Genomic DNA, 15398 nt, shown 5'->3' on the forward strand with positions numbered 1-15398 from the left:
CACTCACCAAGCACCTATGATTTGTGGAGACTTGGTCAGTGATTTTCAAGAAATATCAAAATGGCCGTATAAGTTGTGTACGGCATTTTGTGAATGATGGAAAAAGGTGAAAATTTCCACTTACCAAGCACCTATGATTTGTGGAGACTTGGTCAGTGATTTTCAAGTAATATCAAAATGGCCGTATGAGTTGAGTAGGGCATTTTGTGAATGATGGAAAAAGGTGAAAATTTCCACTTACCAAGCACCTATGATTTGTGGAGACTTGGTCAGTGATTTTCAACTTTTTCAAGAAATATCAAAATGGCCGTATGAGATGAGTACGGCATTTTGTGAATGATGGAAAAAGGTGAAAATTTCCACTTACCAAGCACCTATGATTAGTGGAGACTTGGTCAGAGATTTTCAAGAAATATCAAAATGGCCGTATAAGTTGAGTACGGCATTTTGTGAATGATGGAAAAAGGTGAAAATTTCCACTTACCAAGCACCTATGATTTGTGGAGACTTGGTCAGTGATTTTCATAAAATATCAAAATGGCCGTATAAGTTGAGTACGGCATTTTGTGAATGATGGAAAAAGGTGAAAATTTCCACTTACAAAGCAACTATGATTTGTGGAGACTTGGTCAGTGACGATTTTCAAGAAATATCAAAATGGCCGTATGAGTTGAGTACGGCATTTTGTGAATGATGGAAAAAGGTGAAAATTTCCACTCACCAAGCACCTATGATTTGTGGAGACTTGGTCAGTGATTTTCAAGAAATATCAAAATGGCCGTATAAGTTGTGTACGGCATTTTGTGAATGATGGAAAAAAGTGAAAATTTCCACTTACCAAGCACCTATGATTTGTGGAGACTTGGTCAGTGATTTTCAAGTAATATCAAAATGGCCGTATGAGTTGAGTAGGGCATTTTGTGAATGATGGAAAAAGGTGAAAATTTCCACTTACCAAGCACCTATGATTTGTGGAGACTTGGTCAGTGATTTTCAACTTTTTCAAGAAATATCAAAATGGCAGTATAAGGTGAGTACGGCATTTTGTGAATGATGGAAAAAGGTGAAAATTTCCACTTACAAAGCACCTATGATTTGTGGAGACTTGGTCAGTGATTTTCAAGAAATATCAAAATGGCCGTATAAGTTGTGTACGGCATTTTGTGAATGATGGAAAAAGGTGAAAATTTCCACTTACCAAGCACCTATGATTTGTGGAGACTTGGTCAGTGATTTTCCAGAAATATCAATATGGCCGTATGAGTTGAGTACGGCATTTTGTGAATGATGGAAAAAGGTGAAAATTTCCACTTACCAAGCACCTATGATTAGTGGAGACTTGGTCAGAGATTTTCAAGAAATATCAAAATGGCCGTATAAGTTGAGTAGGGCATTTTGTGAATGATGGAAAAAGGTGAAAATTTCCACTTACCAAGCACCTATGATTTGTGGAGACTTGGTCAGTGATTTTCAACTTTTTCAAGAAATATCAAAATGGCCGTATGAGTTGAGTACGGCATTTTGTGAATGATGGAAAAAGGTGAAAATTTCCACTTACCAAGCACCTATGATTTGTGGAGACTTGGTCAGTGATTTTCAACTTTTTCAAGAAATATCAAAATGGCCGTATGAGTTGAGTACGGCATTTTGTGAATGATGGAAAAAGGTGAAAATTTCCACTTACCAAGCACCTATGATTTGTGGAGACTTGGTCAGTGATTTTCAAGAAATATCAAAATGGCCGTATGAGTTGAGTACGGCATTTTGTGAATGATGGAAAAAGGTGAAAATTTCCACTTACCAAGCACCTATGATTTGTGGAGACTTGGTCAGTGATTTTCAAGAAATATCAAAATGGCCATATAAGTTGAGTACGGCATTTTGTGAATGATGGAAAAAGGTGAAAATTTCCACTTACCAAGCACCTATGATTTGTGGAGACTTGGTCAGTGATTTTCAACTTTTTCAAGAAATATCAAAATGGCCGTATGAGTTGAGTACGGCATTTTGTGAATGATGGAAAAAGGTAAAAATTCTCACTTACCAAGCACCTAAGATTTGTGGAGACTTGGTCAGTGATTTTCAAGAAATATCAAAATGGCCGTATAAGTTGTGTACGGCATTTTGTGAATGATGGAAAAAGGTGAAAATTTCCACTTACCAAGCACCTATGATTTGTGGAGACTTGGTCAGTGATTTTCAACTTTTTCAAGAAATATCAAAATGGCAGTATAAGGTGAGTACGGCATTTTGTGAATGATGGAAAAAGGTGAAAATTTCCACTTACCAAGCACCTATGATTTGTGGAGACTTGGTCAGTGATTTTCAAGAAATATCAAAATGGCAGTATAAGTTGAGTACGGCATTTTGTGAATGATGGAAAAAGGTGAAAATTTCCACTTACAAAGCAACTATGATTTGTGGAGACTTGGTCAGTGATTTTCAAGAAATATCAGAATGGCCGTATGAGTTGAGTACGGCATTTTGTGAATGATGGAAAAAGGTGAAAATTTCCACTTACGAAGCACCTATGATTTGTGGAGACTTGGTCAGTGATTTTCAAGTAATATCAAAATGGCCGTATGAGTTGAGTAGGGCATTTTGTGAATGATGGAAAAAGGTGAAAATTTCCACTTACCAAGCACCTATGATTTGTGGAGACTTGGTCAGTGATTTTCATAAAATATCAAAATGGCCGTATAAGTTGAGTACGGCATTTTGTGAATGATGGAAAAAGGTGAAAATTTCCACTTACAAAGCAACTATGATTTGTGGAGACTTGGTCAGTGACGATTTTCAAGAAATATCAAAATGGCCGTATGAGTTGAGTACGGCATTTTGTGAATGATGGAAAAAGGTGAAAATTTCCACTCACCAAGCACCTATGATTTGTGGAGACTTGGTCAGTGATTTTCAAGAAATATCAAAATGGCCATATGAGTTGAGTACGGCATTTTGTGAATGATGGAAAAAAGTGAAAATTTCCACTTACCAAGCACCTATGATTTGTGGAGACTTGGTCAGTGATTTTCAAGTAATATCAAAATTGCCGTATGAGTTGAGTAGGGCATTTTGTGAATGATGGAAAAAGGTGAAAATTTCCACTTACCAAGCACCTATGATTTGTGGAGACTTGGTCAGTGATTTTCAACTTTTTCAAGAAATATCAAAATGGCAGTATAAGGTGAGTACGGCATTTTGTGAATGATGGAAAAAGGTGAAAATTTCCACTTACAAAGCACCTATGATTTGTGGAGACTTGGTCAGTGATTTTCAAGAAATATCAAAATGGCCGTATAAGTTGTGTACGGCATTTTGTGAATGATGGAAAAAGGTGAAAATTTCCACTTACCAAGCACCTATGATTTGTGGAGACTTGGTCAGTGATTTTCCAGAAATATCAATATGGCCGTATGAGTTGAGTACGGCATTTTGTGAATGATGGAAAAAGGTGAAAATTTCCACTTACCAAGCACCTATGATTTGTGGAGACTTGGTCAGTGATTTTCAAGAAATATCAAAATGGCCGTATAAGTTGAGTACGGCATTTTGTGAATGAGGGAAAAAGGTGAAAATTTCCACTTACCAAGCACCTATGATTTGTGGAGACTTGGTCAGTGATTTTCAACTTTTTCAAGAAATATCAAAATGGCCGTATGAGTTGAGTACGGCATTTTGTGAATGATGGAAAAAGGTGAAAATTTCCACTTACCAAGCACCTATGATTAGTGGAGACTTGGTCAGAGATTTTCAAGAAATATCAAAATGGCCGTATAAGTTGAGTAGGGCATTTTGTGAATGATGGAAAAAGGTGAAAATTTCCACTTACCAAGCACCTATGATTTGTGGAGACTTGGTCAGTGATTTTCAACTTTTTCAAGAAATATCAAAATGGCCGTATGAGTTGAGTACGGCATTTTGTGAATGATGGAAAAAGGTTAAAATTTCCACTTACCAAGCACCTATGATTTGTGGAGACTTGGTCAGTGATTTTCAAGAAATATCAAAATGGCCGTATGAGTTGAGTACGGCATTTTGTGAATGATGGAAAAAGGTGAAAATTTCCACTTACCAAGCACCTATGATTTGTGGAGACTTGGTCAGTGATTTTCAAGAAATATCAAAATGGCCGTATAAGTTGAGTACGGCATTTTGTGAATGATGGAAAAAGGTGAAAATTTCCACTTACCAAGCACCTATGATTTGTGGAGACTTGGTCAGTGATTTTCAAGAAATATCAAAATGGCCGTATGAGTTGAGTACGGCATTTTGTGAATGATGGAAAAAGGTGAAAATTTCCACTTACCAAGCACCTATGATTTGTGGAGACTTGGTCAGTGATTTTCAAGAAATATCAAAATGGCTGTATGAGTTGAGTACGGCATTTTGTGAATGATGGAAATAGGTGAAAATTTCCACTTACCAAGCACCTATGATTTGTGAAGACTTGGTCAGTGATTTTCATAAAATATCAAAATGGCCGTATAAGTTGAGTACGGCATTTTGTGAATGATGGAAAAAGGTGAAAATTTCCACTTACCAAGCACCTATGATTTGTGGAGACTTGGTCAGTGATTTTTAAGAAATATCAAAACGGCCGTATAAGTTGAGTACGGCATTTTGTGAATGATGGAAAAAGGTGAAAATTTCCACTTACCAAGCACCTATGATTTGTGGAGACTTGGTCAGTGATTTTCAACTTTTTCAAGAAATATCAAAATGGCAGTATAAGGTGAGTACGGCATTTTGTGAATGATGGAAAAAGGTGAAAATTTCCACTTACAAAGCACCTATGATTTGTGGAGACTTGGTCAGTGATTTTCAAGAAATATCAAAATGGCCGTATAAGTTGTGTACGGCATTTTGTGAATGATGGAAAAAGGTGAAAATTTCCACTTACCAAGCACCTATGATTTGTGGAGACTTGGTCAGTGATTTTCCAGAAATATCAATATGGCCGTATGAGTTGAGTACGGCATTTTGTGAATGATGGAAAAAGGTGAAAATTTCCACTTACCAAGCACCTATGATTTGTGGAGACTTGGTCAGTGATTTTCAAGAAATATCAATATGGCCGTTTGAGTTGAGTACGGCATTTTGTGAATGATGGAAAAAGGTGAAAATTTCCACTTACCAAGCACCTATGATTTGTGGAGACTTGGTCAGTGATTTTCAAGAAATATCAAAATGGCAGTATAAGTTGAGTACGGCATTTTGTGAATGATGGAAAAAGGTGAAAATTTCCACTTACAAAGCAACTATGATTTGTGGAGACTTGGTCAGTGATTTTCAAGTAATATCAAAATGGCCGTATGAGTTGAGTAGGGCATTTTGTGAATGATGGAAAAAGGTGAAAATTTCCACTTACCAAGCACCTATGATTTGTGGAGACTTGGTCAGTGATTTTCAAGAAATATCAAAATGGCCGTATGAGTTGAGTAGGGCATTTTGTGAATGATGGAAAAAGGTGAAAATTTCCACTTACCAAGCACCTATGATTTGTGGAGACTTGGTCAGTGATTTTCAAGAAATATCAAAATGGCCGTATGAGTTGAGTACGGCATTTTGTGAATGATGGAAAAAGGTGAAAATTTCCACTTACCAAGCACCTATGATCTGTTGAGACTTGGTCAGTGATTTTCAAGAAATATCAAAATGGCAGTATAAGTTGAGTACGGCATTTTGTGAATGATGGAAAAAGGTGAAAATTTTCACTTACAAAGCAACTATGATTTGTGGAGACTTGGTCAGTGATTTTCAAGAAATATCAAAACGGCCGTATGAGTTGAGTATGGCATTTTGTGAATGATGGAAAAAGGTGAAAATTTCCACTTACCAAGCACCTATGATTTGTGGAGACTTGGTCAGTGATTTTCAACTTTTTCAAGAAATATCAAAATGGCCGTATGAGATGAGTACGGCATTTTGTGAATGATGGAAAAAGGTGAAAATTTCCACTTACCAAGCACCTATGATTAGTGGAGACTTGGTCAGAGATTTTCAAGAAATATCAAAATGGCCGTATAAGTTGAGTACGGCATTTTGTGAATGATGGAAAAAGGTGAAAATTTCCACTTACCAAGCACCTATGATTTGTGGAGACTTGGTCAGTGATTTTCAAGAAATATCAAAATGGCAGTATAAGTTGAGTACGGCATTTTGTGAATGATGGAAAAAGGTGAAAATTTCCACTTACAAAGCAACTATGATTTGTGGAGACTTGGTCAGTGATTTTCAAGAAATATCAGAATGGCCGTATGAGTTGAGTACGGCATTTTGTGAATGATGGAAAAAGGTGAAAATTTCCACTTACGAAGCACCTATGATTTGTGGAGACTTGGTCAGTGATTTTCAAGTAATATCAAAATGGCCGTATGAGTTGAGTAGGGCATTTTGTGAATGATGGAAAAAGGTGAAAATTTCCACTTACCAAGCACCTATGATTTGTGGAGACTTGGTCAGTGATTTTCAAGAAATATCAAAATGGCCGTATGAGTTGAGTAGGGCATTTTGTGAATGATGGAAAAAGGTGAAAATTTCCACTTACCAAGCACCTATGATTTGTGGAGACTTGGTCAGTGATTTTCAAGAAATATCAAAATGGCCGTATGAGTTGAGTACGGCATTTTGTGAATGATGGAAAAAGGTGAAAATTTCCACTTACCAAGCACCTATGATTTGTGGAGACTTGGTCAGTGATTTTCAAGAAATATCAAAATGGCAGTATAAGTTGAGTACGGCATTTTGTGAATGATGGAAAAAGGTGAAAATTTTCACTTACAAAGCAACTATGATTTGTGGAGACTTGGTCAGTGATTTTCAAGAAATATCAAAACGGCCGTATGAGTTGAGTATGGCATTTTGTGAATGATGGAAAAAGGTGAAAATTTCCACTTACCAAGCACCTATGATTTGTGGAGACTTGGTCAGTGATTTTCAACTTTTTCAAGAAATATCAAAATGGCCGTATGAGATGAGTACGGCATTTTGTGAATGATGGAAAAAGGTGAAAATTTCCACTTACCAAGCACCTATGATTAGTGGAGACTTGGTCAGAGATTTTCAAGAAATATCAAAATGGCCGTATAAGTTGAGTACGGCATTTTGTGAATGATGGAAAAAGGTGAAAATTTCCACTTACCAAGCACCTATGATTTGTGGAGACTTGGTCAGTGATTTTCATAAAATATCAAAATGGCCGTATAAGTTGAGTACGGCATTTTGTGAATGATGGAAAAAGGTGAAAATTTCCACTTACAAAGCAACTATGATTTGTGGAGACTTGGTCAGTGACGATTTTCAAGAAATATCAAAATGGCCGTATGAGTTGAGTACGGCATTTTGTGAATGATGGAAAAAGGTGAAAATTTCCACTCACCAAGCACCTATGATTTGTGGAGACTTGGTCAGTGATTTTCAAGAAATATCAAAATGGCCATATGAGTTGAGTACGGCATTTTGTGAATGATGGAAAAAAGGGAAAATTTCCACTTACCAAGCACCTATGATTTGTGGAGACTTGGTCAGTGATTTTCAAGTAATATCAAAATGGCCGTATGAGTTGAGTAGGGCATTTTGTGAATGATGGAAAAAGGTGAAAATTTCCACTTACCAAGCACCTATGATTTGTGGAGACTTGGTCATTGATTTTCAAGAAATATCAAAATGGCCGTATGAGTTGAGTAGGGCATTTTGTGAATGATGGAAAAAGGTGAAAATTTCCACTTACCAAGCACCTATGATTAGTGGAGACTTGGTCAGTGATTTTCAAGAAATATCAAAATGGCCGTATGAGTTGAGTAGGGCATTTTGTGAATGATGGAAAAAGGTGAGAATTTCCACTTACCAAGCACCTATGATTTGTGGAGACTTGGTCAGTGATTTTCAAGAAATATCAAAATGGCCGTATGAGTTGAGTACGGCATTTTGTGAATGATGGAAAAAGGTGAAAATTTCCACTTACCAAGCACCTATGATTTGTGGAGACTTGGTCAGTGATTTTCAAGAAATATCAATATGGCCGTATGAGTTGAGTACGGCATTTTGTGAATGATGGAAAAAGGTGAAAATTTCCACTTACCAAGCACCTATGATTTGTGGAGACTTGGTCAGTGATTTTCAAGAAATATCAAAATGGCTGTATGAGTTGAGTACGGCATTTTGTGAATGATGGAAAAAGGTGAAAATTTCCACTTACAAAGCAACTATGATTTGTGGAGAGTAGATGTAAAACCCCAATCCTGGCCCATTTTCACACTTTTGGCCCACTAACTGTGCTAGAATCGACCTACCTGGGCCAGAAATCCAACCCAAAATATCATAGCAAAGTGTATACATAGATTGGTGTTGAATAAGTTGCCTAATGCGGAGCGTACGAAGGCAGAGGCGTGGAAGAATGATAAACCAGACAGTTGTTGTCTCTCTCACACATACTACCTTTCTCTTTCTATAGCTAACGCATCAAGAGTAGTTATATCGTGACCATGGCAGCATGAGAAGTTGTTCAACGCGGAGCATCTGTATCTGTATCAAACTAGTTTTTTTCTCAGTCATACCTACTGCCTCTCTCTTTCTATCATCTGCTGCTTTGTATTCAAACACAAATACAGCAATTATAACACGACTGGATTATATACCTACAGGCATAGATGATGGTGCGGAACTAAATTGCACGTGGAGTTGTATTCTAACAGCAGAGTTATGATGAATGAGTGTACCATACCCATTTAGATTCTTATCTTATACGTACATATTTTTATTATTAACTGTTGGGCTGGGACAAGTACGTACATTCGTGAAATAAAAATAATTGTTGTAGATGCTTGATTTGTTTACGAAACATTATGAAATAATTTTAGGTAGTTGAAAGACAATGTATGCCTGCACTCCTCTAATCAAATAAATTTTATTACCAAGGTGATATGTGTGCAGCTATACTACATGGTCATTTTTTTTGTTGATGAATTGTTACGTAAATTTTTTTCTATACAGGTACCTACAAAGTTATATAATATTAAACAGTTATCACTTTCCTTGAATAAAAAAATGCAAGTATCTGTTTAAATAATTATAGGTACCTTCTAGAATTTTCAAATGTAACAATATTTAGAGAATTGCATTGGGTTTTTTTTTGATCATTAGACATGAAGGTTAGATTAAATTTTTTTATTGCACCTAAAATTGAAACATGAATGATGTCCCTATTCCAATAAATGTAAGTACGTACCTATGTATGAAGAATGAGGAAATGAAGGATGTTAAGATGATTTGAGATTAGTACCATTTTTCATAAAATATATCAAGGTTGAATTAAATGCAGTTGTGTAATAATTTCCACCAAAAAAGTGAGTGGATGCATGTCAAATTTAATGATTCAAGTAATTATTCAACAAGGAGTACCTATTGTACATGGAAATTTTTTCCTGGTCAAATTTGTATATAAAGGATGAATTTTTCAGGATATTTCATTAATTGTTTGTGCACTGTTGTTAACAGTATTATCTTGCTCTAATAATAGTACTTATTTGTGGTTCGTGTAATTTTTCGTTTCATTTATTTTTTTCATTTTAAATACTACACTGTTGTTAACAGTATTTTATTGGTCTGATACCTAGTAGTATTTGTGGTTCGTGGAAATTTTTCGTTTCATTCAATTTTTTCATTTAAAATACGTACCTATTCAATATGAATTCTTCAATCGATAATGTTGCATCTCGTCCTGGTGTTTCTGGTAATGATCCAATGGAAATAGGAGTAGGTTCCAACCAGAGTGAAACCAAAAGGCAGATGGTAGCTTTCTTTTCCATCAGGCTACTCAATAAGGAGATGTCATTCTTACACTTATTAAAAATAGTTGAAATAACTACTTTGATCAAATGGAATGCAAAGATAGAAGAAAAAGTAAGTGTCAGCTCACTTTAAAAATTAAATTTTGTACCTATTTTTATACAGTGATAGTAATTTTTTTATTTTTTATTTCTTACAGAGACCACATGAGGGTGTAATCATCTTAAGTTTTCCATTTCAAATTAAGGGTGAAACAATTATGGAGAATATGGAGCAAGTGTCTCAAATAGACATGAGACACTACATTACAATATCAAAGGTGGATTATTTGACACAGGAAAATCGAAATCACATGGAATTCTTGCGGTCAAAGTACATACGAAAGGTTAGTTATGTTTAAAACATTTTTTTCTAACACATTTTTTTAATTAATAATTTCTTTTGAGCACCTTACAGTTCATTAACACTTAATTAATTAATATTAATGCTTTACATTTATTCTGTAGGGTATAACTTGTTCCATTTGCAATTACCAAAGATTTAATACAGAAAAGGAATTGAAAAACCATCAGAAAACTAGAAACCATTTATTACAAGTAATAGAAAAATTTTATGATGAAAATTTGGAATACATTTGTCTCACTGGCGATTCTGCATTTAAAAATCGTATATCAACCCTAATTTTTGTAAATAAGGAACCTGAGATCACTATAAATCACTTTTTCGAAAAAATCAAATTGTCTTTAGTGAATTATTTGGAAACTCGTTTGAGTATTGATCCAAGTTTAAAATGTAACTTTAATCTTTTTTGTTGGTACAAAAAAATTGATGATGAAGAACAAATTTTCAATTTGAATACTTCAAATATTCCATTTTTTCCAAATGATAATATTTTAGAAAAACTTGAATCTCAATTGATTTCACAAATTGATGTACAAAATGATGAATTTACAAAACGAGGATCAGGTTGGATGTTTAATTCAGTTTCTGAGCTAGAAGTTAGAATCAATAAAAATGATATAATCAAAGCTGGAGCCTTTATAGAACTACCCAAAGCTTTAAAAAATAAAAAGGCATTAATAAATGTCCAAAACACAGATGATAGGTGCTTTTACTTCTGTATATTGTTGAAATTCATAGGGAAAAAGAAAAATGTTCAACGTCCAAGTGTTTTTCGTGATTTCGAAAAGAAATTATTCGAAACTCAAAAAATAAAGTTTAATTTTAGCTGCATTTAATACCCTACAACCATCGAGGACATTAAAAAATTTGAAAAAATAAACACCTCAGTTTCAGTCAATGTCTTTGTATACGAACGAAATAAAATTTCGCCATTAAAAATTACAGATCAAGAAAAAAAATTTCATTATGATTTATTGATGTTAAAAAATAAAAATGGTGACTTTCACTATGTTTTTATAAAAAATTTGAATAGGCTCCTTTCATCACAAGTTGGTAAAGACGGACATGCTATTGAAGTATGTAAAAGATGTTTAGCACATTTTATAGGTAGGGATAGAATACAGAAATTAACTGAACATAAACTGTACTGTAAAGAAAAATCGGTATCTCCATCATGTTACAAAATGCCTACTGAAGATAAAAGGTATCTGTACTTTAAAAATTATCATCATGAAACCCCTGTTACTTTTTGTGTTTTTGCTGACTTTGAAGCTCTCCTTGTACCATGCAAAGATACAAATCTTACTAAATCACGTTTAAAAAAATTCCAAAAACATGAGCCAATAGCCTTTTCCTTTTATTTGGTACATGCAGAGAAAGGAAAAATTCGAGATCCTGTTTGCTATACTGGTCCTAATGCAGCTACCATATTTTTTAAAATGATCAAAAAAGTGGGGCTTTATGTTGAAAAACGATATAAAAAATACATGAAGGTAGAATATTGTAGTAATTTGACTGACCAAGAGTGTGACAGATTTCATACTGCACCAAAATGTGTAATTTGTAGGGATGATTTTAAAGTTGGTGATAAACGAGTACGTCATCATTCCCACATCACAAATTTATTTCTTGGACCGGCTCATTCAAAATGCAATTTGGTAGCTCGTACTCCAACATTTCTTCCGGTTTATTTTCACAATTTATCCAAATATGATAGCCATTTAATTTTGCATGGTTATAAAAAGGGAGCATTGGATATGGAGGTGATACCATCTACTGAAGAAAATTATATAAGTTTTTCTAAAAAAATAAATAAACATTTTTGGATCCGTTTTGTAGACTCATACCGTTTTCTATCATCAAGCTTACGTACTTTGGTTGAATCCTTACCAGTGACTGAACTTATACATACACAAAAATACTTTTCTGATCCCAATTATTTTGATTTAATCACTAAAAAAGGATTCTTTTGTTATGATTATTTAGACAAAATTGAAAAATTACAAGTAAGGGAACTTCCATCGAGGGAAGATTTTTATAATCAATTAAATGATGAGGAAATTAGTGAAGATGACTATAAATTTGTACAAAAAGTTTGGAAAACATTCAAATGCCGAAATTTAGAGGATTATTTAGTGATTTATGTGATCTCAGACGTCTTATTACTAGCCGATGTATTCTTATCTTTTAGGAAATTATGTATTGATAACTATAAACTAGATCCGTGTTATTTTTATTCTTTGCCAGGCTATGCCTTCGAGGCTATGCTTAAGATTACTAATGTTAAGTTAGATTTATTAATGGATATAGATCAATATTTATTTTTAGAAAAAGCAATGAGGGGAGGTATAAGTGAAGCTGTGACTAGGTACTCTGAGGCCAATAACAAGTATGTTCCTACTCAATATGATCCAATTAATCAAAAACTAAATTCAATAGTCTACTGGGATGTGAATGGTCTTTATGCATTCATAATGGGGTACAATAAATTTCCAGTTTGTGATTTTTCATGGGTGAGTCGAACAGACATTGAAAAGTTTGATACTAATTTTATTTTGAATTTGGATAATGAAGCTGATATAGGGTATTATTTGGAAGTTGACATCAACTATCCAGAAAGGTTGCATGATTCTCACAACAGTTTTCCATTTCTTCCGATAAAGAAACCTACTCCTAAATCAAAAGTGGCTAAACTATTGTGTACCCTTGAAAATAAACAACATTATGTTTGTCATTATAGAAATTTGAAATTAGCTTTGAAACATGGTCTTGAATTGAAAAAAGTGCATAAGATTTTGACATTTAAACAAGAAAATTTTTTTGAACCCTTCATCAAGATCAATACTGAGTTAAGAAAACAATCAAAAAACAAATTTCAAAAATCTTTGTTCAAGTTAATTTCAAATTCAACTTTTGGGAAAACTATTGAGAATCAGAGAAATTATTTGAATTTTAAATTGATTTGTGATGAAACAAAGTTGTCAAGATCAATTGCTAGAGCTACATTCAAAAGCTCAACAATTTTTTCTGAAAATCTTGTTGGTGTACATTTCCATAAAAATGTCATTACACTGAATAAACCAATTTATTTGGGAATTACAACTTTAGAATTATCTAGAAATTATATGTACGAATTTTATTATGAAAAAATACCTCAAATTTTTCCTGACCTTCCATTCCCACAATTACTGTACATGGACACAGATTCATTTATTTTGTCTGTTGCTACTGATGATGTGTATCCATACATTGCTAGAAAGGGTTTAGATTATTTTGACACCAGCACTTATCCAACAGACCATCCTTGTTACTCAAATGTGAATGATACGGCTTTGGGATATTTCAAAGATGAGCTGTACCCTCATCAGTGCAAACGATTCATTTCACTTTGTCCAAAAGTGTACAGTTTAGATTTACAAGATAAAGCAGACATTAAAAAAGTAAAAGGTCTTAAAAGAACAATAATAAAAAAGGAGCTTAAATTTGAGGATTTTTATAAATGTCTTTTCGAAAATGTTGAATGTGCAAAAGAACAAATACTTTTTAGATCTGTCAATCACCAAATTTTCACAGTGAAACAACCTAAAAAAGCTTTGGTTAATTTTTCTGATAAGCGTTATTTTTACGATAATATTAATAGTATAGCTTATGGTCATTATAAAATGTCTGATTATAATTTAAGGGAAAATGAAAATGATATTGTTGAAGATGATGAAGATGTTCTTGAATAAAAAAATTATTTATAATGTTTGAATACTAACCTTAATGATAAGAATGTAAAATAAAATTAATTGTTTATTTGCACCTATTTGATAAAATTTTATTTTGTAATTTCCATAAATAAAAGCATTCATAAACGCAACACTGTGTTCAATTATTTATGTGTGTGAGTGTTAGTATCTTGATGGAACAAAACATATAAATACTGGTAACAGTTCTCACAAAATTCAGTTGATTTCAACGATTGTAATTTGCTGGTTGTATCAGTCAAGTTTGTTTGAAAAAATTGTGGTCAAAAAAAATAATCGCGATGTATGTTATGGAAACATATCATTTTCCGAATCCAAAAGATGTTTCGTGTCATAATTATGCTAAAAAATTTAACGTAAATATTTTTTGTAGCAATAGTAGCAATGAAATGTATTTCAAAGTGAACATTATTACACATTTGGTGTCAATATGTCGTTGTTACCTGGAAGAGCTGTTTACATTACACACTTGGAAAGACATTAAGAAGGACGTCAGCACTCCAACAATTGATATACGCAAGTATACCAAGTACAAATTTGCAACCTTGAATCATGTTGACTCAATCTTGGAGGAGTTAGCCGAGACCGATGAGGAAAAACGTAAAGTGAAGGAATTTTTAACATGGTTGCATGAAATTGTGAAAAAAATTAATGATGGTACTTATGTTAATAAAACTCCATCACTAAAAGGTTACTACAAGAAAAAAAAATACCTTGACTAGGTTAGATATTAAAATTAATTCAATAACTATTTGCACATATTTCATAATATTACACAATTTGTAACTTCAATAAATAAAAGCATTCATAAAAGCAACACTGTGTTTATTCATTGGTATGTGTTTGATCACCTTGAAGGAATGAAATAAATACCCGCAATTGTTGAAATTATTTTTAGTTGACTCGAATAAGTATACATCACTGGTTGTAACAGTCAGTTTGTTGTTTTTAAAAAAAACTATCAGTATGCATATCGTGAAAACATATAAATTTACTAATCAAGAAGATGTTTCATGTCATAATTCATCTAAACAATTTCGAGTGAATATTTTTCATGATTCTAAACGTAATGTAATATACTTGAAAACAAATATTATTGGTCATTTGCTGCCATTTTGCCGATGTGCCATTGAAGATATATATGTATCAGGTGTATACAGTTGGGATTACATTGAATATGAAGTTGTTCCTACACTCAAAAAATGCTTGTACACCAAGTACAAGTTTGTCAACTTGAAGAAAGCAGAACAAATTTTAACGGATCTCTCACGGAGTGACGATGAAGAGCGTAAAGTGGGAGAATTTTTGGTTTGGTTAAATAAAATTGTTGATAAAATAATTGGAGGTATTTCCACAAGTAAAGATCAATAGCTTATCATTGATATGTACCTATTTTAAATCTGTATTGTATTTTAATGAAATAAAAAATTGCACAAATTTGAAAAAAAAGGTGTATTATTT

The 15398-nt window shown here is 33.5% G+C and overlaps 1 protein-coding gene across 1 annotated transcript; it reads left to right on the forward strand.

Moving 5' to 3' along the window:
- Positions 1–8191: 8191 nt before the first annotated feature.
- On the forward strand, positions 8192–15356 carry LOC135838751 (uncharacterized). The gene is made up of 3 exons (XM_065354506.1): positions 8192–9900; positions 9986–10171; positions 10293–15356. Exons 1-3 carry the CDS (start codon positions 9685–9687, stop codon positions 11022–11024), a joined length of 1134 nt encoding a protein of 377 aa, XP_065210578.1. The 5' UTR covers positions 8192–9684; the 3' UTR covers positions 11025–15356.
- The last annotated feature ends 42 nt before the right edge of the window (positions 15357–15398 follow it).

Source organism: Planococcus citri, chromosome 3, assembly GCF_950023065.1.
Source record: "Planococcus citri chromosome 3, ihPlaCitr1.1, whole genome shotgun sequence".
In the NCBI taxonomy this organism is placed as follows: Eukaryota; Metazoa; Arthropoda; class Insecta; order Hemiptera; family Pseudococcidae; genus Planococcus; species Planococcus citri.